The following is a 26006-nucleotide window of genomic DNA, read 5'->3' on the forward strand; positions in this document are numbered from 1 at the left end:
AATAAGCTTTTAATATTAAGTGGCTCTGGGCTGGGAGGGACTGGAAGGGCTCTGGAGGACAGAAGATCCTCTGGAGGATCCTCCAAAGGATCAGGAAAAGATCAGAGGATCCCCTTCCCCAGTACCTTTCCTCTGTGTCATGGGATATGTACTTGCTAAAAAGAATTTTATTTTTTTCTACCAAAAATTGACTCAAACCTACAGTGAATGTCTGCAGCTGTGCCTTGGCTGCTGAAGCAGCTCTTCCTGATGAAAGTTGGCTGATATTTCCATGTCATGTGTTGCCTCTCCTGCTGTCTTTTCCCTAAGTGCAAACCAGGCTTAAAACTATTAAAACTACACCCGCTCCAGTCATTTGCGTGGCTTTTGTGAATTAACAGCTTTGCCCACGGGATTCATACCATTATCTTCAGGATTAAAAAAAAAAAAAAAAAGGGCAAAATAAAGAGTGCATTTGTAAGGGTTTTGCTGTTTTCACCCTGCCATCAGAACCCCCTTTAGGAACATGAAAAGGCTGAAAACCAGGGGTGACACCAGGAGGGGAGCACTGCGCTGCCTTCTCCTGCAGACCACGTCCCTCCACATCTCTCCATGTCCCTCCATGCTTTCAGGACATGGGGCGACTTCCTTTTGCTTAAGGACCATCTCAGGATCCTTTCCTGGATTTGCACAGAGCCCTGAGCCATCACAGTTAAAAGGATGACGTGCTGCTCCCTGCGGCTCCAGCCTCGGCATTGGCGTCTCTCAGGAGTTGTGCAACACTTTCTTGTGGGCACGTCATCTATGAGATGCTCGAAACCTTTAACCCTTCTCCGCCTGTTACTTGCTATTTCCTTGCCAGGGCTGACAGCGGCAAGAAGGGGAAAGCGGAGCAGCCCTCTTCTCCTGCGATCCCACTGCAGCGCCCACCATGAGGAGCCTGATTTCCAACCACAGCAGATACGTCCAGTCCTTCCGCGTCTTCCTCAAGAGCTCCACGGAGCACCAGTGCATACGGGAGTTCGTCGAGAAGCAGCTGCCTGGCCTCATCTCCAGGTAACAGCCCAGGAAAGCCAAGCTCGGCTTGGTAGGCGGCGCGGACAGCGGGCGCCTGGGGCACTGTGGAGACAGCGGCAACTTTTCTCACAAAGTTTTGGAAAGTTTTGGAGGCAAATGAGGGGCCACGCTGCAGTGCATGTGGTTGAGTTCTGAATGTCTCCAAGGACGGAGGTGGTACAGCCTCACTGGGCTCCTGCTCAAGGGCTTGGCTGCCCTCGTGGTGAGGAATATTTTCCTTAAATCCAGTTGGATTTCCCTTGTGACAGCTTGTGGCCGTGGCTGCTTGTCTTTTGCTTGAGCGCTTGCTTTTCTCCTGACGCTGCCAAGGTGCCTTCCCCTGCTGCACTTTGCTCGCTGCCATCACCTCGGCTATAAGGACTAGCAATTCACCATGGTTTAAAGTTTAAACCAGGTCAAATGCAGCAATGCACACAACAAAGCAGCTCTATATCTGTGCACGTGGAGATCCATGCATCGAGGAGATCAGTGAGAGCTGATCCCCTTGATGAGCTGCCCAAACCAAACCTGGGATCAGAGACCCCTGAAAAGCCGCGTTCTGCATCTGCTCCTGCCTCCTGGCTCGTAGGCACAGACCTGCACCCGCATATACCCAGGGCATTTGATTTTTGTCCCACTGGCCTTAATCTCCATAGAATCTCTGCTGCTTTGTGCAATGGCATGTAACCTTGTCCTAAAATTTATAAATAATATTTTGCAGTATCGGAAATGGGAAATCTACAATCAATATTCTAAGCATTGGTGGTGGTGCAGGTACGTTATGACCTTCACACTCGATACACTTTTATCTCTTTTCAAAGAGTAGAGGACTGCAAAGGAAAGGATTGGGGTGCCAGATGTACCTTTTCTGAAGAGTCAGCTCCAGTATTTCCTGAACAAGTAGAATTTCCTTCCAATCAGGGAAACCATTCTTCTGCTAGAAAAAAAAATATGTTGTTTTTAACAGGAACACTGAACTCTATGAGTGAGGTATTTAACTCTCTAAGCAGAGATGCTCCAGCTTAGAGTATTGGATCAACTTGGATTGGGTGTTGGATCAGTATAGTGACAAAACTCATTTTGCCATGGAAATAAGAAAAAAAAAACCCACAACAGCTCCTCCTTGTCTTGGAGAACATGAAGGACCACACAGGTCCATCAGGTTTATCTGGAGCTGCTCCCAACCTTGGAGAGCCACGGCTCCAAGGACGTGGCGGGTGACGAGGGCAAATTTTCCCCAAATTTTCGTGTTCAAGTTGGGAACCCTAAGCTTTTTGGGGGGCACAATAAGGCTCCCACCATGTGCTGAGTGGCAGCATCGAAGGACAGAGCCGCCTTCTCTCTCGTCCACCTCTTCTGCACTTTCTCCAGCAGCAGGAGCTAACCATCCACTGCCGCGTTCGTGTCCCATCACCCAGCCCGTGCAAGGAGGCTGCCTGCGCCGCCAGCCTGCGCCTGATTAACTTCACGCTCCGGCGCGCCGCTTTCTGCACCTTTAAAAGCCATTAAAGCCATCAACGCTGCTATAAAGTAGCAACTGTGCTATAAACTATCCCGTTACGTAAAATGTTTAATTAGAAACTTAATGGTGAACATAGTGGTAGCCTTTAAAAGGTAATTGTGTTGGAGAGTTTAAATAATTCCAATAGCCTAATTGCCAAATTGTTGATAATGCAAGCTGCCACGGATTTGACTGTAAAATGCCTCAGGACACTTGTTTGCATATAAAAGAGCTATCTGAAGTCAATTAAGGCTGTGGATTAAATTATGAATCAAAGTTTTATTTTTGTTTTTTTGGTTAAAAACAATAAAAGTGTGGTTTGGCCACAGGAGCGGGGAATGAAATATATTAATGTATCAGCATATGGAAGTGAATGGAAATTCAATTGTTTTTTTTTAATCGGGACATGCACTGCCTTTTCAAAGGAATAATCATTTTACAGAAAGTTGGTTAAAAAATAAAAGAAAAGAAAATGAAAAAGAAAAACAAAAATAGTGTAGTAGTTCATTAAAAATTCCATATTTCCAGATTCCACTATGGAAGCCTGTTCCATTTCCAATGAAACGCAAGACCTTAGTGATAGCAAAACCCCAGCTATTTATGTTACCTCAGAAATGCAGTTTCCCTTCCTTGAAAGAGCTTGCTTAGACAGCTGCTGTGAAAACTGTGGTCTAACCAGTGGCCTTCAGAAGGACACTTGAGTCTGAAGAGATCAGACTTGCCCTCACTATTCATGTTTCATGCTTAGGGCCTCTTGGCGCAGAGATGTTAGGAAGAGGAGATGCCCTTGGGCTTTCAAGCTGTGGTGGCCCAGGTAGGGTCATAAGAAGGCAGAGACCTTGTTATATCAAACAGCACTTACACGATGGCTTTAGTCTCTAGTATTAGATCTAGAGTCTTTTAGGACACGAAATCTCCTTAAAGTGGAGATAACTCGGGCTAGTGGGAGTCCAGGTGCAGTGAGGATCATGAGGGGAAGAAGACGAGCCCAAACACTATAGTGATGTTTCCTCACCCCAGTGGGGTCCTCTAACCATCATCAACTCCTCATCCCTATTCACATACACGGAGTAAAAGTGAGCCTCAAGGAAGCTGGTGAAGCCTCACAGATATTGTCCATGGGCTGGTGGGCAAGAAGCATCATCTCCCCATGCTTTCTGACGGTAAGTGGAGAGAAACAGGTGGAAAATACTGTCTATTGTGAGGTATGTTATATATAAATATGAATTTAGATGGCCATGAATTGTATGTGTAACCCAAGAGATTAGGCCATGTCCAGAGAATATAAATTCACGGGGTAGCACTGACCATAGCTAGCTGATAACCAGAAAGGAGGAAGGAAGATTTCTGGGACGGATATTTATTTTCTCAAATGCTACAAATATAGCCTTAACAGAAGGGTCCAGGCAATCCAAGAATACAAACCATTTACAACTCCTTTGCCCTCATGATTCATTTGCTGTACGTAAGTGGTGGGCATTAGTCCTGGGACCTGCTGCTGGGGACCTGTGCACTCTTTGCTTTGCTCTTGTGCCTGATGTTGCCTTTTTTCTCCAGGTGAGATTGACCTGTTGATGCTCTCAAAAGTGCAAGCCAGGTACCCAGGAGTCACCATCAACAATGAGGTGATAGACCCAAATGCTGAGCAAATCTTCAGCTACAAAGGTATTTCTACGTCAGCTATGTTACTTTTACATTGCATGTGTTAATCACATTGAAAAGAGTTGAATTCTGGATGGCCTCCCATTCAAAGACTTTCCTGTCTGAATTTGCTCTTAAAAGTTAAAAAGGTTCTTTGTATCTTATCCTTTTTTGCTGTCACTGCCTTCTGAGCAATATTCACATTCTCATTAAACTTGTAGTCCCTTACCCTGCAAAGACCTCAGCATGGGAACACTTGGGAGTAGGCAGATTTAATGTCCAAATGTGCAAGATATGGTTTGACTGCAAGCCTAGGCAGAGGAGTGTGTCTCATCATGTGCTGTCATGCCACTCTCAGTTGCTGTGTGGTTAGCTTTTGAAAGATAAGCAAGGTGGGACCCAGTGTGTGATTGTATGGTAATAAAGTAAAATCTCTGCACTGCAGAGAGAATTCTTCTCCTTTGGTTTGCCCTGAACCAGGATTCTGAAGCAACTTTAGGAAATTTGCAATTTTGGGGTTTCCCTTTCACTTAAGTATTTTAAAAATCTTTTCCAAATACTACATAAGTGACCCTCACTGTCACACTGAACAGTGCTTGTTAAGAAAATCATAGGATTTTCCAAGGAGCAGTGGAAGTCACCATTGGTGCCTTGGTCAAGTTGACTCACAAATTGAGCATTAAGTAATATCTATCTCAGTTAAATAATATCTATACCAGTTGAGTTTTTCCCAATGAAACCAAACTTCATTGGTTTATTATTGGTTTAACATGCATGTATAAATATACATATATACAACTTTTATAGAGGTGTCTGCTTGAGGAAAATGCCCTGTTGGTTCATTAGGCAGCTCAGGCACGTTTATACACCTTTTCCATCTTGTCTGTGCTATATGGGCCTGTGTTTCTGCTGGCATCTCCCAGTGGATTGCCCATTTGGTCATTTTTTTTTTCCCAGTAGAAAGTTAGAGGAAGTGTAAAATGTGGTCCTTATTCAAAGTTTTATGCTAAAATAAAGATGAAATATTCATCTAAATTTCCTTCTTTAAACTTTCTTATTTGGTAATTAATCATGTCCCCAGTAGGTATCATTAATTAGGTTTCTGAGCCCCAAGATTTCCCTGGGAGAATTGGAAATATTATCTCTGCCTCTGAGGACTCAGTAGTTACATTTTCTGCCCAACCAGCTATTTTCTCCTTGGAAGGGGTAAGCCAAACTTACGAGTAAAGCGTTTTGTTTTTCTGGGATTTTGCCGGGATGATGATCAGAGCTTTCTCTTAGGATGTCTCATATGAAAGCCTCTCCTCAAATATGTCCTGTGCCCAAGCTATGAATTTCTCTGAATCCTGGTCACCTTGATGGCCATGGCTTGCATTTCAGCTCTGCAGCTGATGCATGACACAACTCAATCGCCTTTGGTCAAATTGCATCGCAAACCAAGGCCACAAGAAGAGCTTTTGTTCCAGGCAAAAAGTCTGCTGGGAAGAGAGAAAAAAATTAAGAAGAACTTTTCTTGAAGTGAGATGTTTTGGGTTCTGACGACTCTTTGGGCAGCAGCTTCTCACAGCTGCGATGAATCTGCCCTTTTGAAATTTCAGCTTCAAAAGCCCACACTGGTGAGCAATTCGGTTCTCCTCCTGGCGCCTCTTTGCAGACTGTTTAGCAATTAGATGAAACCAGATTGCACCAGATTATTTGTGGCAATGATATGATCTGCTGGTGAATGAAGCTGGAGTTTAAAATAGCAATTAAATCTGAACTGCAAGCACAGGGGCCGGCGACTGATAAATGGAAGTGAATAGAGTAACAGCAGCAGCAGCCAGAAATGGTAGCCCATTTCCAGCTGCTAAAGAAAGGAGATAAGTTCTGAGGGGCTATTCCTCATCTATCCTGCAGGGATATATCATAATCAGAGCCTAAGCAGAGGAAACATTTTGATTAGTGATATAAAAGCACTGTTCTCAGCAAACCACGTTCTGAACATGTGTTCGGTAGCTAAGGCTCAGTCTGCCTTTGGGCCATTTAAGTTTTAAATTTATGTAACTCCACTGAAGCAAAAGAATCACATCAGGGCTAGCTCTGTCCTGGAGCAATCCTGAGCGGAGAGCAAGAGTGCGTTGAGAGGAGCTCCATATGCCAGCAGATGGACATTAGCATGCCAGCATCCCCTTAAATAAGAAACTATCCCTCACTTTCACTCCCATAAAAGCAAAGAACTGCAGTGATGAATTAGGACCCTCAGTTTAGCTGATTCTTGAAATCCTCTTCTCCATCTTTCCGTTTCCTTGCGCTCAGTCACTGGACGTGCCTTGTGCTGATGTCTGAACACATGCCGTGTCCCCTGCTCTGTAACAGCCTTCAGTCTGTTCACACTATTATCCCTTTTACCTGAAGTGGTTGGCCAAAACTGCAGAGATTTGAAGAATCTCACTTGACTGAGCACAGTAGGAACCAGTGTCAAGGGATAGGGTCTGGACTCACCATGTGAAGCTTCTCTTCTCCTCCAGCTTCCCAAGGACAAGTTATTTGCTCTTTCTGCCCTTCTCTGGTTTCTGAACATGCTTCTCTCCAAAACAGCCCTGTTGGCCCACACTGCAGCTCTCGTATTTATTCTGTCCATCTACGGGAATCCCATTGCCGTGGCTGAGCTGGATTTTGCACAGCGGCCTGTGTTGCTTTGGCAAGTCCTAGGCAAAGAGGCCATCAACCCCTTCTGCCACTTAGCATGAGATGAGCCTCTCGTGGTCTCATTAGTGTTTATCATGGTCCACATGTTTTCATGCAGCTTGAGCCAGCCACAGAGAAGCATTTACTTTCCTTTCCTTTTTTAAGGTGGCAAGGACCGAAGAAGCCTGAGTAAGGGCAGAAATGGGGACATCAGCCTGCCACCCAGCTGAGGCCTGCTACCAGCTGGTCCTTGTGCACCCAGCTGCAGAATGCCACCCCCTCTGGTCACCTCTGCAGCTCTTTATGGGAACACACCATTGACTCCACCAGCTTTTTAATAATCCCCTTGCGAGATAATCAGCTGGGTTCATTTGCAATGATGTGGCTTACATGGTAGCCCCAGGAAGAATGAGGCGATCGGGTGCCAGAGAGTGGTAGGAAACCCTTAGATCACCATCACTACCACAGCCTTTCTTCTAGAAAACTGCAACCAGGATCCAAGCACATGTGCAACTGGAGGCTGTTTGGCCATGGATCTTACAGTCTGCTGCTGCAATAAGCTAGGCCTTGGGCTCAGACACCTCATCATGCAAAGGAATCAGGGAATTTTACACTCACTGTCAAACTCAAATCCTGATGTAAGCATCATCAAACCATTTTAAGTCTTCATCCTGCAATGATCTGGATAGCCCCCTGAAATATAGGCTCAGTATTTTAAATATTCCATGACTGTATTGAAATGCTACCAAAACTTCCTACTTAAATGTAACTTTTGGATGTACTGCAATTCTGAATAGAAACTGATCCCATATTTGCAATTGAGATAACTGTGCACTGTCTTCTCCCATATTTTAGAGCGTGTAGCAAAGACATCAAACCTCGAGAACATAAAGTTTACCTGGCACAAGGAGACAGCTCATGAATATGAAAGTCGAATGAATGCAGAAAAATCTTCTAAAAAATGGGACTTCATTCATATGATTCAGGTAAAATTCTCTGTAAATGTTCTCAAAGATCTGCCTCTTAAAAGTATGCATGAAGTAGGTGACCTCATTATCCACTTCCAGGAGAAGAAAGGTGAGTTTATTTCCCTGTAATTTAAAGCACTTAAGCACAAGTGAAGTGCAAAAATGAAAGATGAGTTCCTGCAAAGCAGCATTGAGCACAGTAGTCCTATTAACCAGGCTGTGGGTGGCAGTCAACTAAAAATCCATTTTAGCTGGTGTTCTTGAAGCTCCTCATCCTCTCTGTGAAATTGCCTTTATGTCGCTAAGTTTACTGAAGCCATTACAGGCCTTTTCCTCTCATCTAAGCGGCATATTTTTTCACCTCAGGTTGAGAAGGGAATGTGAGCTTGCTCTGTAGACCACGTATGGCCCATGGTTGCATGGCCACCCTGCAGCCGTGGTCTCCCCTGGCTTTCCATACTGTTCTCAGGAAAATGACTGCCCATGATCATGTATTTGCAAGTGTCTGCTCTTTGCAGATGCTGTACTACGTGAAGGATATCCCCGCCACCATCCGGTATTTCCACCAGCTCCTGGAGAAGCAGGCGAAGCTCCTCATCATCCTGGTGTCAGGTAAGGCCATGTGTTCCACTCAGTCTGGTGATTTTGGGGATTCCCGTAAGCACATGTCATTTTAACACAGGCCAGCTATAAGGAGACATTAATTTTTATCTAAAATAGCCCAAGTTACTCATTGTAGAAGGAAGTTGTGTGAACTGACTGGGCAAAAGTGGTGTCTCTTCATGTAAGCCCCTTTAAATGTGCGGAGCGGCCTCCTCCCACTATGGCGCTTGCAGGAAGTCCCTTCGCCTGTGCTAAAGCTCGATCGTCTGAACGAGCCTTTCCAGAGTCTTTCCTTTTAGATGAGCTTTCGTCTGAAAGCCTTTCCAGAGCTGGCTCTGTATTATGCAGCTCCCAGCACCTCATGGTATTGAGCAAACGGCTTTGCTGGGGCTCAGTCGTGCCATGCAGCAAGTGTTGCCATGCATATGGCTCCTTTCAAACTGCCCGTTTCCTTACTAGCAGCTTTTTATGTGGAAAACCCCACTCTTAGGCTGTTTCAGAGCCACACGGTCAGTGCAGCAGACTGGTATGGGAGCAGGAAAAACTGGGGCCTTAAACACCCTGGGCAAGATTTGTAAAAAGATACTGCAGTAGCAGGGCCTAATGGGACTAATGTGCAAAGCCTTTAAGTTCCCTCCCTTAAGCCCTTGGATTTTAGCAGACAGTCACAGCTGGTAATTTTTCCAGGGATGGTAAGTGTTATTTGTTCAGAGGTTTATGCTTAGTTTATATTGAAATTGGGCACATATATAAAAATACAAAGTATTTGATGAAGTTTGTGTTTTGTCTGCAGAGAAGCAACATCTCTCTGAGCTGAATTTATACCAAGTACTTTTTTCTAAAATGTCTGAACATGTTTGCAGTCAGTTCACTACAAGAAATCTATTTTTTAAATGATTTGAATTACGGTTCTTGCTCTCCAGCTGCAGGAACATAGACCCTAGTGTCAGGTGCTGCCGATAGCCCAAGTACACAGATAATGGAAGCTCCGCCATTTGGTTATTTTGGATATCCATTAAATTTGAATACAGAAAGGGACACACATCAAAAAGGGACAGACAAGCCGAACAAAGCTCATTAAAAAAAAAAAAAGAAAAAGGTAAAAGTCATTGCCAAGACAAACACATTAGGATGTGTTAATGAAAAAGTAGTTAATCTGGCAACAGGATTAATAGCAGAGCACTTGGTCAGTCAGAGCCAGCTGCAATTCCTATGGCTCCGTACCTGGATGATGCAGGAATGATGCAAGAATGACCTGGTGATTTTTCCAACACATAAAAAAAATCTGTTTACATTGTCTTGAAAACAAAAGCAGTGCCATATGCTGAGCCTATCGAGAGCTGTTATAATAGCGCTTCGTTCAGGTAGTCCGTAATTGCTGGGCTCAGGAAAGGCACTGAGTCACACAACACTGACACCAGCGCATCTCTTGCAATGAGCGCTCAGCATTTGGTTTCCACCTGGCAAAAGGCAACGTGGAGGTCCCTCTCCTAAGCACCAAGCTGTTTATTTGCCTATAAAAAACTGCTTGCAGATGAACCATTTGCAGAACTGCTGAGCAACTGTTTTTGGCAGTTAGGGAAATTTATAGTCATAACCCCCAAGAACTGCTCATTGGGTTTGAAACTGTTTTCATCCTGCCTGGTCATTTTGGGCCATCCTTTTAGAAGTGGTTTAGAACAACAATGTTGAATCAGAGTCCCATGTTGTGAGGCAGCCGCGTGTGACCGCCCTTGGCATCATCCAACACAGGCAGTCCGTGCACATGGTGAGTGGGACTATCTGGGATGACTGAGGAAAGCTCTTCATCTTCCTCCCATCTCATGGCCCAGAGTTGCAGGTAGCAGAAAGGCAATGAGTACCTCAGTGAAGCCAACATGCCGATTGACCATCAGGTATCTAGCTGGAAGAGGAAGAGAGGATTTGGTCTTCCAAATTGGCAGCCGAAGCCTAGAGAAACAACCTAAATGCAGGAGATACCACTGAGTAGGTAGTCAGTAACTATGGATGGGTATCCTCCAGCAGTGCATGGAGAAGATGTGGATTGTGTTGGGACTGGACAGGATGAGGAACGAATGCAATGACCTACCCTGGCCTCTGCAGGGGCTGGTGACACTCCAGGAGAAGGAAGTGTGTCCTTCTGCTCCATCACACTCAACCTTGGGCTGGAAAGGCAGGTCTTTGCCCCCTTCTCCATGACGTGTGTCCCACCTCTGGGGAGATTCAGTCCCTAGCAAGGACTGCAGCCGCTTAAGAAACAGATAACTGGCAATGTGTTCAAAGAGGCTTTTTTCCTTATTCCTGAGCATTTTCCCTATCATTTTTCCATCAGGAAACAGCGGCTGGGAAACGTTGTGGAAGAAATATGGGTCTCAACTCCCTCTAACTGATCTTTGCTGTCACGCTACCTCTGCTGACATCAAAGCGATCCTCGACTCTGCAGGGCTGAAGTACCAGCAATACGAGCTCCCGTCCCACATGGACATAACCAGCTGTTTCACAGAGGGGAGCATGGATGGGGAGCTGTTGTTGGATTTTTTGACGGAAACATATGAGTTTTCCAAAACTGCCCCGCCTGAACTGAAACAGCAAATAATAGAAGAATTAAGAAAGCCCGAATGCAGCCAAGAAAGAGATGGAAAGGTGCTTTTTAACAACAATCTGAGTGCGATAGTGATAGAGCCATGAATTTAATTTTAGAGCCATGAATTTAATTTTATCTCTTTTCTTCATCCGAAAGCTAAGTCAGGCACAAACTGCTTGCAGAAATCAGAAATTTTCTTGCCTTATCAATGGTCTAGTTTACTTCAGGGTTGGTAAATACCTTTGGAGGTACATCTTCCTTTTTGATTAAGAAATCAGTATTAATGTCTGCTGTTTTAAGTGAGCTTTATTACATTATTAATTCTGCACTTATCTGTGCATGCAGAATTTAGGAAACAGTAAATCTTAGAATCATAGAATGCTTAGGGTTGGAAGGGACCTCTAGAGATCATCTAGTCCAACCCCCCTGCACACGCAGGGTCACCTAGAGCACGTGGCACAGGACTGCGTCCAAGCGGGTTTTGAAGATCTCCAGAGAAGGAGACTCCACAACCTCTCTGGGCAGCCTGTTCCAGTGCTCTGTCACCCTCACTGTTAAGAAATTTTTCCTTAAGTTCCTGTGGAACTTTTGGTGCTTCAGTTTCTGGCCGTTTCCTCTAGTTCTGTCAGTGGCCACCACTGAAAAGAGGCCAGCACCATCCTCCTCACTCCCTCCCTTGAGGTACTTCTAGACACTGCTCAGGTCCCCTCTCAGCCTTCTCTTCTCCAGGCTGAACAGGCCCAGCTCCCTCAGCCTCTCCTCATAGGGCAGATGTTCCAGGCCCCTGATCATCCTTGTGGCCCTGCGCTGGACTCTCTCCAGCAGCTCCACATCCCTCTTGTACTGTGGAGCCCAGAACTGGACACAATACTCCAGATGTGGCCTCACCAGGGCTGAGTAGAGGGGCAGGATCACCTCCCTCGACCTGCTGGAGACGCTCTTCTTAACGCACCCCAGGATTCCATTGGCCTTCTTGGCCACGAGGGCACACTGCTGCCTCATGGTCAACTGGTCGTCCACCATGACACCCAGGTCTTTGCCTGCATGGTGCCCTATTGTATGTATGTTGTATAATCAGCTTGGGTGTAACTGAAGCACTGCGGAGACCTGTCCGTTTTCTCTGCCTGATGCATAAGCAATAATAGTGGCCTGTGTGCAAGATTATCCTCACCAGCTAAAACTGTGCGGAGCACATTTAGTAGTTCACAGCTTCTTACAGCTTGCAAAACCCGAGGCTCAGAACAGTGACTGTTTAGGTGGTTGCACAACCCCATTTCTTCAATTCCTGATTTCAAAAGCTCGTGTCTCTACGATAGCAGAGGTCTGGAGCCTTGCAACAGCATGGCACTTGCCTGTGTAAGTTAACACCATTCCATAGCGTTGCTTCCCACTCCCACATTTCCATCGTTTTTATGGTGATACAGTAGACGTGTTCCAGGGCTGCAGATGGGAGGTGCTCAGAGGAGGCCACTGGACATGGGGCTTATCTTGTATTTTTAATTACATGTGCTGAATTCTAGTGCTGGCCTCTAAATAGCCACATTCAGCTTGTCAACCTTTTTAGGTGACAGTCATGAAATAAATTCAGAAGCCAAACTGGCAGTTTTTGGTGGGATTTATCTCATTATCAGCAGAGTTGCATCTGTGAAATGTATCTCATGTCTAGGATGAGACATCCAGCAGGAGGAAACATTTTTGATCCTTGTTTTCCATGGCGGGGCTGACGATCCCGCTCCGGAGCGCCTGTTTGCCGGCGTTCCCGGCCGGAGCATCCTCACGCTCCTTCTCCTGCATCCCCTCCCTGGGATTGGAGGCCCCAGCTCGGCACCTGATGCGTTGGTTCTGCTAAATGATTTTATGGTTTGAAGAGCTCGGCTGAGCTTACCCAGGGAGGCAGGTGGGATTTCCACTGCTGAAAGGATTTGAATCAGTGCCGAAATGCTTTGCTTTACGTAACGCTTCGGCTGCAAGAAATAATGTTTTATTTTAGAATGCTTATTTCCAACGCAATCTAGATTAGCAAAGTCTGGGGAGAAGTGATTTACGTAGCAAACGTATCAGGCATTAGCGGCTGCTTATATTAATTTTTAAGGTGAATTATTTGAAACACGTGCTTTTTCCAGCAATCAAATATTTCAAAGACCCAGTGTACTTTAGGATGTTTTCATAATATTTCTTAGCTGTTGAGCAGAACAAAATCTATTGCATCTATTGCTGCTTTTATACAGCGCCACGCACAGCGCCCTGCGTTAGAAGGTCTCGATATTTTCTGACATGTCGAAGTGCGCAAGAGCAAAAACCCCTTGTGAGGACATCACATCGCATGTGTTTCTAATGAAAAACCAAATTAAAGGCACTGTATTTCCATAGACATCCTGCTCGGTTGACTTGCAAAGGGAGAAATACCCCGTTAAATCAGTTGCTGGGCCCATGGTGGTGCACAGAGATGGGTCTAAAAGAAGAACTCCTAAGCAAAAAGGCGCTTTTGCCTCAGGCTGGAGAGGGAAACCAGACACAGGTGTTTTGCTTCCATTCTGCAGTAAATTTCATGTAAAAAATGAAAAAAAAAAAATTAGCTACTTCCACTAAGGAGCTGGGGGAAAATTATGCCAGATGAGTGTCAGGAGGGGATAAAATACCTTTAATTTTCCATTGCTAACCCACATTTCCAAGACGGGAGTCCAATAAATATTATTTAGCAGAAAATGAGTGCTAAATGATTTTTTTAGCAGAAAATTTTGTGCTCATTTGGCCATGAAAAAAACTGGAGGAGTTTTTGCAAACGTCTCAAACACCTTCCTGAAGCCCGGAGAAGCGCCTTTCCGTGTGAGCAAGGGCAGCGGGTAGCACCAGCCTTCTGGCTGGCAGGAAACCCCTTCCAGCAACACGGGCACTGGGCTCCTGGGATGCAAAATATTCCAGGAGAAACTGTGTGACTTCTGCATGTCCCATGCACATCCCTTTCTGGTTAAGCACGTGCTGCAGAAGTGCAGTATGAACCTTTCTGGGGAGTGTAACTACATCAATACAATACTTTGCATTGCCTCTGTGTGCCCGCTTGTCAGAGATGGTCCTAAACAGCAATTTTGCTTAAAATTGGTAGGCATCATCCTTTTTCTTCATTACACAGTCTCACAAACCTGGAGCATATGGATTATATTGCAAGCACAAGGTGGGAGGAAAACCCGGAGCGAGGGAGGAAAAGGAGAACTCTTGCAAAATATATAAAAATATCCCGGTGGGGTTTCCCATGATAAATCCATGCACGATCCTGGCTGCAGTACTGAGGCGAGTGCTGCTCCAGAGGTGATTCCCACAGGAGTGCTGCCACCCAGGGATGGGGCTTTGAGCCTGTTGCTTGAAATCCTGCACATCAGAATACTCTTCCTCCTCTGTTAATTACAGCCGCTAATTGAACAAAGCGCACTTCCATCTCCGACGATGCCGCCATTCCCGCCTGGATGTAATTCATGCTCACAGCCCATGGTATTTTTTTTTTAATGTCATTACACGGTAGGGCAAAGTCTTCAATTTTAATAAAAATACAGATGCTGGAATGAAATGGATTAATATCTAATTTATACATCTTCATTTACATGATGTGCAAAATTATCTTAAATATTTGTTATGGATGAAGCAGCTTTCCACCAATTTCGGCTTTTTTTTCTGTCCTAGAGAATGTTAACATAAATTGTAGCATAAATCATTGCCTTGTAGAGTACCAGAAGGCGCATATAAAAACCCATATCTTTACTGCACATATTTCCCATTAACCATAATCTATTAGTAATTGAAGTTCATTACAAATTCTTGTAGACTTTATTGCTATCATGCTGCATGACATAGTGAACCTGGCTTGCATAACAAGAAGTCCTTGCTGGGAAATATCCTATTAACAATGACAGTGCATTTGTCACTGTGATAATAAATCCAAGAGCTGCCTGCAGATTATAAATTATTGCGGCGCCATTTCCACCGCCGTCGTTGAAAAGTTTTGTCAGCACTTCCATGGCAAACGCCCGTTTCTGGACCGTAACAGCCTGCAAGGAGCTGCAATTCGGCTTGCAAGGTCTCAGCCTGTAGCGTCTTTGCTCCCCTAGTGCGGTTCGTATTTCACCCACATTAAAACCTGAGAAGCTGAAGCCTCTCCCCAAGGGGGAAGCTGCAGCACACGGATGTTTCCTATTTTGAGGATTAATAGCTAAAGCCGAAGTTCTGGCATCTGCTCGAGTCATCCTTCATCATGTCTGTGAAAGTCTTTGAGCTCTGTGTGCGTTTTAAGTGTTATTAAAAGAAAATTGCTGGAGTTGAACTTTAAGTGTTAATTATGGCTCAAGATGTAGATGACATTGGGTCAAATCTTTCACAATTTAGCTCCGTAATTGACTCCAGCTCGCTACAAAATGGGATATCTATCTGGCTGATACATCTGTCTATCAAATTTCTCAAGTGCCTACAGCAATGCATCTAACTAGATGGACGTAACCATTTATGCCTCAGCTATTCCTAAATCCTGTAGGGTGGAGCCCAAGCCCCATTGAAATCAGTGGCAAAGCTTTCCCTCACCTCAGCAAGGCCAAAATAACCAAATTGGCCACCTTCAAAATCCCTAAACCTACCTATCTGTATTATAGTTTCAACCATAAATGCAATATAAAGACCTGATGGTTTATACCAGCATGATTGCAAAGAGATGACAATGAGATATCTTGTCTTTTGGTGAGGGAGAAGAGAGTATTTGCCAGCAGATTTCATTTCTTTGATTTCTTAAAGGAAATGAAAAGCCACTTTTGGAGGCTTTTTCAAGGAAGGTTAGTGTGAATGCTGGCGGAGATGAATTAGCGGCCAGCGTATAGGTGATCTTGCCAAAAATGAATAGCAATGCCATTTATCATACGCTTCTGTAATTTGTCTCATGACTATATATTAGATTAGATAAAGACAGATAGATATGTGAATTGGATGGACTGGACTAACACAGCAAACCTACTCCCATTTTTATTGAGGCTGACAGGGGGACTTCCACTGCCTGCCTCGCAGCCAGAATTTGGCCTCTCATTTTTAATTTGCTTTGAAGCATGATCTTGCCCAACAACCAGGAAAAAAGCTAACTTGGCATTAAAGGGCTTGTTGATCACCTCCCGTGTTATTTCATTATTCAATATAAAGTTCTGCCATACATTTTATACTCAGTCATTTAAAATTTGTCAATATAAAAAAAGCAACTGTAGGAGCTTAAAAATAACTGCAGCCAGCAGCTGTGAAACAGGTACAAACAGCCCCGATGCGCTGTGCTGGTCTCAAGGTAACAAGGCAAGAGTGGATTTTGCCCGCTTCCAACAGAATCCATACTTCAAACTCCGCTTTCCAGAGCAAATCGGTCTGTTTGCAAGGCAAAGCAGCCGTGGCTGGGTGTGCTTGTTGGCACACTCGTGGCAGGGCAGGGATGGGGCTCTCCCGCTCGGATTCCCCCTCCAGGCTCCCCATCCTGCTGCTGTAATTGGTGATGGGTTTTTCTATCAGGTCTTGTATCATACTCGGGTGGTGAGAGCTGTGAGCAAACGGGTTTGGCGGGGTGCGCTTGGGCACGTCCGCGAGCAGCGCGCCGTAGCGGGACGGGGATCGGTGCTCCCTGACCTGGAAACCTCCACAGCAGAGTTGGGATTTGAGATTGTGAGCTCCTCATAGTCCCCTTTCACAAAGGAATTGCTGATTATTTTATTTTCTATTATTTTCTATTATTTTATTTTATTGAAGGCTCATTATTGAGAAGAGGGACCACAAGCAGTGTGGAGCAGTGATATCGGCTCCACACACATCTTCCTGCCTGGTCAATAAAGCCATGCTAGTCCAACCATCTGAAGCTTGTTTTAGGCCAAGCTGAAATGTCTAGAGATTGTGTATATCACATGCCAGCACAAAGGTAGCATTTTCTGGTTTATAGTCTGAATTCTTTTCCTGCCTTAATTCAGCTCATGACTCCTTGTGATGACTGGTGCCTATGCAAGGGTGAGTGTTGGATGATGCCTGCACAGCCCGTGGGCGCGAGACCTGTGATGTCCCGCGTTGAATCCCAGGCAGACACAACCGCGGTGCATTACCACGGTGCTCCCAAGTAAATTCTGCCTGGAAGACTTCATGCATATGTGGCACATGATGGGAGCGTGGGTGTTAGGAGGGCTTGAAACTCCAGCTTGCTGGCAAGCAAACTGCAGGAAGGCTTGGGAGTCAGGAGCCACCATGTCTTTCCCTTGGAAGCTGTTATGGGATTGGGATCTCTCCCGCAGTGGGACAAGTGGACTGCTGCTCAGACAGATGCTAGTTCCTGTCATAGCAGAAGGCAAATTACTGTTGTAAAAATGCAAATATCGGTGTCTGGGCTGCTGCAGCTCCTCTCCATAGCACTGCCCGGCTGCACTCGGCGTGAGACAGGATGGCAGATGGATAACAGAGCACCGTGCTTAAAAAAATCATGCAGGAAAAGCCTGGGTTAGCAAAGGCTGGGAAAGTTTGTGGCCTGACAAGGGTTTGCAGCATGAAGGGCTCAGGAGGCAGGACAAAAGCAGCCAGACAGAAGAGGCTTCTCTGGAAGAACCGAGCAACTCTGGGTTAGCTCTTACGTTCCTTGACCCCATCAAAAAGTCATGATCTGATCAAACGACTCAAGCCTTCCTATTACTTCCAATTTTTTTTTGGACTCGTTGCAGCCCTCTGTTAATTTATAGTCAGTCAAACAATAAATAAAGCAACTCTTACCATTTCCATCCATCCGGCACTATAAAAGTGCTAATTTTAAAAAGGTTACCTGAAATCGGTGAGAAACTTTGATTGCTTGCATTAGCATATTTAAATCTAGCTGAGAAATGGTTTCTTTGCCGAAATGTGCATTTTGCTAAAAGCTGTTTAGTGCCCATAACCATTCTGCTGATCTTCTCAAAATATGTTCTCCTTATAGGCTGTCGCTAACCTGTGCATGTGAAATGAGCTCAGCTTAATGTTGTGTTAAAAGCGTTTGGTCTCCGGAGCAGTCACTCTTCTTAATAATATGTAATCATATGCCATCTATTTAGCTTTCAGTTAACTTGCCCCATGAAAGTAATGAATTCAGTTTAATTAAATGTTCTCCGGAACAGCAAAATGATACTCTTAAAAAAAAAAAAATCCATACACCAGAGTTTTAGGGCAGCCTCAAGATACAAAGTCCTAATAAAGAAGAGGTGTGATGTGCCAGGGAATTTTGACATTTGCTGTGTGATTTAGTGAAGCCAGTGCTTCCTCACTGCCTTCGGCTACGATCGCAGCAGCTGCAGCACCGTTCAATGAGATGAAGAGCCATTTCCTAATAATAATAATAATAATTTCCTAATCCAAAAATCAGGTCGGTGTGCCATAGAGGAACAGTGGGAATCCATAATGAATCCTGCGGGTGAGAAGGTCCAAGCTGAACATCCTAACCTGGGCTGGAGGGCCTTACCCAAAGCCCTCAAATGGCCCCTTGCACTTTTACTTTGCTCTGATGATTTAAGCCTGGTCTAACCCTGGTCAGCAAGGTTTTCAACAGCAAGCATAGTAGAGGTAGAAGAGGAAAACAAGGCAGAAATTTGTGGGAAATGTTCATTTCTTTCCTCTTAGAAGAATCAGGACTTCTTATAAAGTAAGTAGGAGAGCAGGGAAGGAATAAACACAAAAACGCATCTAACCCGTCGGTGAAATGAAAGCGCTCGCTAATGTTTGCAGCGCACCTGGAGGTGCCCATTGAAGTAATTGCAGTGGGGAGAAGCGCCGAGGAGACAGCGAGCGCGCAGACAATGGCCATTAGAGACAATATTGAATTAACGCGCCTCCCACATCTACAAATTCCCCGATTAAATTGCGCGTTACAAACCCCTGCCTTGCCTGTGCTTAGCTGGAGACCTGGAGAGAACCTCCAAAATGCGAAAAAAAAGCCCCCAGCTGCATGTGGAGCTGCAGCCCTAACTTGGACTAGTTTGGGTTTGATTTTTAGCATGGAAAAGCATAACCTCTTGGCAGATCCCAACTTGGTGACTTTATTTGATGGAAGAAGAAAGGGCCTGGATGGAGATTGTGCCTTTCTGCTGTGTTTCTTTAGTCGAGGAGATGCTTGAGCTTGGTTTGCTACTAGCAAATCCTCCTAATGTCCTTCCTCCCCTTCCATTTTCCTGGGCATTTCTAAGAGTCTCAGAGGAAACAGTGAAGACTCTCAAGGTCAATATCTTGGGAATAATGATGTGTAGCTGAGGCCTTACTGAAAACCCAGAGAGGTCCATGAGAAGTGAAGTGCGGATGACCTAACCCCGGTCAGATCCAGATGGACCCTAGACCTCTTGCACCCCATTGCCATCCACATTTCCATTAGCCGCTGACCTCTGCACTTAAATAAGCTATAGCACCAACAAGGGGGTAGCGGTGAGCTCAGGGGTGCTAGGACAAGCCACCTCCAGCAGTGGTGGCTGCTTCGCTCCAAGGTCTTCAGTACAAATGGTAGAGAACATTTTTTTGCATCGCTTTCCATTTGGTAATTAAGACTGCAACAGCCCATAAAGTGACACGCAATGTATTAAACACCTCCTGCGTCCTGCAGAAGTGAGGGCCGAATGGAGCCTCATCCGTCCCAGCTGCCTCCAGCCATATGGTCCGCGGGAGCAGAGCGGGACTGCGGCCGAGAGGCCGGCGCGGGCGAAGGGCAGCGCGGCACACGAGGGTTAAACAGGCTGCTGGAGATGTGCTTTCTCTCCCAGCGTTTATGGACTTGAGTCGGCCACTCAATTTGCTGCACATAGAGCAGCCAAAATAAGTGTGTACAAACTCAGCGGCTGAGAACAGATGAAAATGGAGCTAATGATGTAGTGATTAGGAAGAGAGCCAAGGCAGCAATCGTGGTGGCTGGTGCGGATGGAAAAGTCCGGGATGGGACGGGCTGAGCTCCGTGCCACGCGGAGCAGGGATACTGAGGATTGCTTCATGTTTCTGCACCATCTAACGCCGGAGAGCGCGTTCCTTCCTACCCTCAGGTGGAAGCTAACGGCAACACAGCTCCTCGGCTTCCCCTTGGCAGCAGCCGTGTCGAAGCTGTGCAAAGAGGCCGTGCAGACCCGCCAGCAGAAACCCACTGGCACCTTCTTGTGCTGGGTGCGCTAGTATTGAGACTGACCTCCAATTTAAACCTGGAGGAGAATGCTTCCAGAGGGCAGGCACAGGGCAATTAAACACATCCCTCGTCACGCAGCAGCCTTCTGCACAACGTGATTGAAGCAGTTCTCTCAGATATGAGCATTTCTGCCATGTTACAAGTGCTGCAGAGCAAGCCACGCAAGCCACCGCGCTTCAGAAGTATTGATCAGAGCGAGCTCTCCCTGCTCCTCCTGCCTTCAGCTTTCTCAGGTGGTTCCCATGCAGCATGTTGCATTCTTAAAATGAAAAAAAAAATCCTAATTTCTTAATCCCATGTTATGGAATGATTGCGATTTCCCTCAATATCTCCTTGTGCCTCTAGGGAAATATAGCCTAGGCCTCTTTCTGGCATCTGTCTTCCTTAATCCCCTGCGCTCAACAAGGCAAAGGATTTATTTAAAGGTTTGGAAGTGTCCACCTCTTCAATGATTTTTGCCTGCTTTGTTCTCTTGTTGCTGGAGGACGAATGTTAGAGGTTTTCTGGCTTGGGTTTGGTTTATTTTTTCTTTTTTTTTTTTAAGTAACGCTGTGAACTTCAAAACCAGAGTTTCTCCTGAATAACTTTTGTTTACAAGTAGCACCTAAAACTGCAATAGCAGGAAGGAAAAGGAACAATATACATACGCCCTGACTTTGTTCGTTTGAGGTTGTCAGAATTTAAACCTCTGCAATTAATTTTCCTACTTATCTGAGGCAGGCATATGGCTTCTATCAGAAGTTTTTTAGCTCCTCACAAAAGCGCTGGTTAGAGCAATAATTTTCTCTGCATGGCGCAGATGGGCACAAAGATGCAGAGACTTGGGCTGGATTTAAAACATGGTTTAGGTGTCTAAAACTGAAAGAGGGAAATGGCAATTTCAGGAGCTCTCAGCTGTGAGAAACCGGGGGGAGCCAAGTGCTTATTTTCATCTTTTTCTACCCAAATGCCCTCGCTGATGGACCAGGTTTGTCCATGAAGCCTGCAGCAGGTTGAACTTGGTCAGGCCCAAAGAGGGTATGGTTAAAAATGAGGCAGATGTTAAATGCAGAGAAACAAGACCAGAAAAGCAGGGAAAAAAAATGTCTAGGAATATTAACTAGATATTGAGTGTTGGGTCACCACGCAGCCTGTGTTTTGGTGCTGGCCCAGGTGTGCTCCTTGCAGAAGCCACCTTCCTAAAGAGATGCTCTCGATGCAAGGGCTAAATCAAAGGCAAGAGATTTCTCTTTCCTCTTCTTGCGCTATGCAAAGCAGAAGGCTCCCGTGCCAAGCGGTTTCAATCCTTCCAGCTTTATTACCAGCCGCAGGGCAGCAGCATCCTGGACCTGCTACAATCCAATCTGGTCTCGCTAATACTTCTAATATAATATTTATAACAGCCCAGGTTGAACCAAAGGCTATTTGCACCGACAGATGCCACAAGCTATATCTTTCCATTCCAGTTTTATTGTTTGGTAGCTCCTGGCGAAGAGGGAGAGGATTTGGTAATGAAATGCTCCTTATCTGCTTTAAATGCACAGGAACATTTTGCTGCACTGCCAATTCGTTAGGGTGTAATCAAGGGCTTGCTGTTTGGTTATCAATATTTTCTGGAAGGGGCAAATAGGATACGTTTCTGGTTTAATTATCAAGCTGCAAATGCATATCAACTTTCAAACTTGTGGCTTCAGGGACATGTATGTTGCTGAACAAACTCATCTGAGAGGCTGCGGACAGAGAATCTTGTCCCGTAACAGAGGAGTGATGCTTTTCTCCATAACTAAAGGTAATGAGCTCTGCAGGACTATAAATAGGTGTGGAGCTGTTCTGCAGATAAAGGATCTCTTTGCTATTTTGCTACAGCTGAGCACTAGGGGATATTCTGCAGGGAACAATCTTCTCCGGGTAGATGGTGGGACCTGGAGACCTACGAGGTATATTCCATGTCTAGTTTTCATGATTTATAGAGTATCACCCCTCGGAAAAGCAATTCTGAGAGGACATTATGATTCTATAATAAGGCAGTGTATATGAAAAAGGCAAAAGAACTGTCCATATAAATAAAAATATCCTTGATGGTTTAAGCTAGCCCTAGCCAACTTCTTAGAACTCATCAGCTCAATTTGTGGTTCAAGTCTGCAAATTTCTTTCTTGGCTAGAACCAGCTGGAGCTTTAAGCGGCTGATTAAGCAAAATAACAAATTTCCATGGGAACATTAGTGATTCCTGGGAGAGGTGAGGAAAGCTGGACAGAAAGGAGAGGGGCAATGAAGGAGAACAGATCCCCAGGACCTGGAGAGCTTTCTGCATGGTGCAAGAGCTGAGCAAGGTCTCTGGTAAGGCAGCCCCAATACCCACCCTAGTCACTGGGCTAGTTATTAACTATCTCTGCATGAGGTCTCCTATGTTCCAAAAATGCTGCTTCACCTTGTCACAGAATGAGAAAAAAATGATGAAATGTTGAAGAAAACAGTTGGAAAACTGGGAAAAGGTGGAAGAAGGTGGTTTAAATATTAACAATTCATTTTAAATTAAACTAGCATTTCATTTGAAATCACTGTTTGAACAGAGGAAGACAGTAAATTCAGTAAATACAGAAAAGTTCTGAAAAAAAAAATCTCAATGCAGCTTAGGTTTGAGGTGTCACCTGGAGAACTGGATGTTCTCAACTTGTGCAGTTTATCTAAGGCCAGAGAAAGAGAAGTGCATCCTGCATGCAAAACATATAGCAATTACCCCGGTACCTCTTTATTTCTGCAGTGACCTGGAGCTGTATTTATTCTTGGATGGTGCAACCATTTATGCGTAAGCCATGGGAGCACGGGCTACAAAACCCAGAATTTCTTTGTCCAGTGGAATCATCCTGACATATACACTACAATGTGAATTCCTTGAAAACCCTATGGAAAAACAGCTTGTATTGTACTCCTGGTCATAGCACCAGGACCGATTCACTGTCAGGAAACCTGTTTTCTGTCTGACTTCTGTCAGACAGGCTGATTTTGGTCAACTGTAATTTTTAAAAAGCCCCAGTGAAGGCTTGGAGACCTAAAGAGGTCTCTCCCACTCCTTGCATTTCTTAATATGTGTAAAACCTAATGGAAGAAAAACAGGGCAAAAGGTTCATGCAGTTAAGCTGTAGATTGACTTCATCCAACTTAATGCTTTTTAATCATTCTGTGAACAAAAGATTTAGCCTTCATAATCCTCCTTTTGCTCAATTTGCGGTTCCTTACTTATATGAAATCCACTATTTGTTTAGTTTCCCTGATTTTCACCCCCAGAATGAGTTTGCAGAAATTAAAAAAAAAAAAACAAAAAAAGGTAATATCACAGGAACAAATGAATTTCAAGGGCATAGTAAATTCCAAATATATAATGCTATTTTTTTCTTTTATTGGAAAGGTGAATCTAAAAATTCATGGAGCCCTTTCCCCTGGGCAATCGTCGTCTCTTCCTGTTTTCATATTTTCCCTACACAGAAGCAACAGCACCATGCACCTAACTAGCAGAAGCACATAAGAACTGAAGTGAATGTAAAATGACAAAAAAGGGCCCAAAGTCTCCAACACCAACATATCCCCTCCACTGCAGGCACGCAGGGGGACAAGCTGCTTTTGGGAGCAGGTCCAGCCTCGGTCTTTGGGCTCTGCAGGGAAACCCGCTGGTGGCTCCAGTGAGGGCACCAGCTCTGGGACAGGAGAGCCAGACCCCAGAGCACCCCAGGGCCCTGGCCATGAGCCAAGGGAAGACTCTGGTGGCAGCTGGTGCCCACCATGATCTGGTGCAGATGCTCTTTCCCCAGGAGGTGACAATTTCCCATTGTTGCTGCTGGGAACATCAGCAGGGATGTAACTCCAGGGGCTGACAAGCCTCATGAGATGAAGATCCTCCTGCTGGGCTCCTCTGCCTGGCCCACGGCTATGACTATCTCGCACCTCCCCGGATTTCCAACCAAATCCTGCATTATTCTGGATTCCCCCGGTGCGATTTGAACAAAATGCTCTTGTCTGAACTCACTGCAATGCCCAGAGCTATCCATGCTCACACCTTTCCTCATTTTCACAAGATCTGTCTCAAGGTACACTGTAGACCTTCTTACAGGAGAACGTTTGCAAAATAAAAAAATTAAATGCCATTTATCTGTCTTGTAGCCTGCAAAGCTAGAAGTGTATCACATCTTCCATTTGTACCTCATTTAAATTAAACTAAATCAATTAAATACTACTCTTCAGAACTTATACACTATTATGTACTTGAAAACATTTATTCTTTAAATTGATCATAAATAAATTTAAGTGCAAATTAATCCAAAGTACTCTGTGAAGCTTTATCTTTCAATTAAACAATTTCACTGAAGCCCCTTAAGAAAACTTATTACTCTGCTTCTTACTGTTCCATAAGGCCGGACAGATGCCACCAAACACATATAACATGCCAGATATATGTGAAATCCTCTCACAGACATTTTTTTTTGCTTATGAGAAGCTAAAATGATGCCCTTAAACCATGTGAAGGAGAGAAGACCATACACCTAGATTCAAACTCCATCTAGATTCATTTGGAGAACTGGAACATGCTTTCCTCTGAATAACAGACACAGAGCCCCAGGCACTTTTATATGTTCAAAATTAAACTTACAGCTGGCATACATCTGGCAGTGATCCTGTACACTAAATCCATTTGGTTGGCCAGATGGCCTGAGACTTGCAGCTTTTTAATCTCACACACAAAGCACTTTAGGCTGGAAAAAATAATAAATACAGCATAATACAGCATCGTGACAAAATGCCTCTTTTATTGGTTTTGGAGCTATAGGTAGGGGAAAATATGGACAAAGCAAGCATTGTTTTCACAACTTACTTCCCAAACACTCTCTATTCTGTGGCCGGGTCCTTTTTTCTTCCGTTCCCAGCAGCCTGTTTGTCATCGGCAGAGCTTGAGCGGCTCCCTGGCTGCGAGGGTGGCAGAACCAGCGCCGCTCCGCTCCGCTGAGGAGGAGCAAGGCTGGGAGACCTCCCTTCATTCCTGCCTCAGGAATATTCCTGCTCCCCAGCATGGGCAGCCCGGGTTGTCTTTCTGCACTACAAATGCGGGCTGCTCTAAGATGTGATCTTTATTTAATATTGTCCATATCTGCAAATAGCCAAGGGTTAGAAAAAGCAAACACTTCATTTACTTTGCTCTGAATCTGAGTTGCTTCTTTTTTCACCACTTTTCTGTTTTTTTTTTAGTTTGGTTGCTTGTCAGTGAAATCTTTTTCTCCCATGGAGTTAAGCAGGACCTGCAGCTTTTTTTCCTAGGATACCAATCAATTCCCACACTGATATATGTTTTTCTTTTCTCATGATCCACATCCCAACAAAATCAATGAACAAACCTCCAACCGACTTCACATTTATGCAAATAGGTATCACGCCATTGCTTCGGCCTCCACTCACCCCACAAATAAGTTAAAATCAGTTAAATCAGAAAGGGAGCCCCTCACTGAGAGTTTGCCTTTGCTCCTTCGGGCCCTTCTGCAGCCAACACAGCAACATGACCCAGCTGTGCAAACAAAGCAGAGGTTGGAGCTTGCTGCTTCTGACGAGGGCTCCATCACCTGCAGGTGATCCCATCCTTTCTCTGCCCTCTCCTCAGTAAAGTTAGGGGAGCAGCGTTTGCTCAGTCTCCCAGTATTCATGGTGCAAGTAATTCACCAAGAAGAGCAAGTTTTAGGACAAGCAGATGCCTTGACCCTCTGGTATGCTTCATCTTGCCAGTGATGCCTTTCCCGCTGGCAGCTTCAAAGGCATCTTCCTGCATAAACTGTCTGACCTACTAAAGGAGTACAAAGTGAATCCCCTTCTCAATTAA

General features: G+C 44.9%; 1 protein-coding gene across 1 annotated transcript; it reads left to right on the forward strand.

Annotated features, from left to right (window-relative positions):
* The first annotated feature begins 910 nt into the window (after positions 1–910).
* On the forward strand, positions 911–11111 carry LOC104580280 (histamine N-methyltransferase). Its single transcript, XM_010227760.2, has 6 exons — positions 911–1035; positions 1757–1809; positions 4094–4201; positions 7700–7830; positions 8331–8424; positions 10748–11111. Exons 1-6 carry the CDS (start codon positions 911–913, stop codon positions 11101–11103), a joined length of 867 nt encoding a protein of 288 aa, XP_010226062.2. The 3' UTR covers positions 11104–11111.
* Positions 11112–26006: the final 14895 nt, after the last annotated feature.

Source organism: Tinamus guttatus, unplaced genomic scaffold (genome assembly GCF_059628265.1).
Source record: "Tinamus guttatus ecotype Peru unplaced genomic scaffold, ASM5962826v1 Tinamus_guttatus_pri_ptg000133l, whole genome shotgun sequence".
In the NCBI taxonomy this organism is placed as follows: domain Eukaryota; kingdom Metazoa; phylum Chordata; class Aves; order Tinamiformes; family Tinamidae; genus Tinamus; species Tinamus guttatus.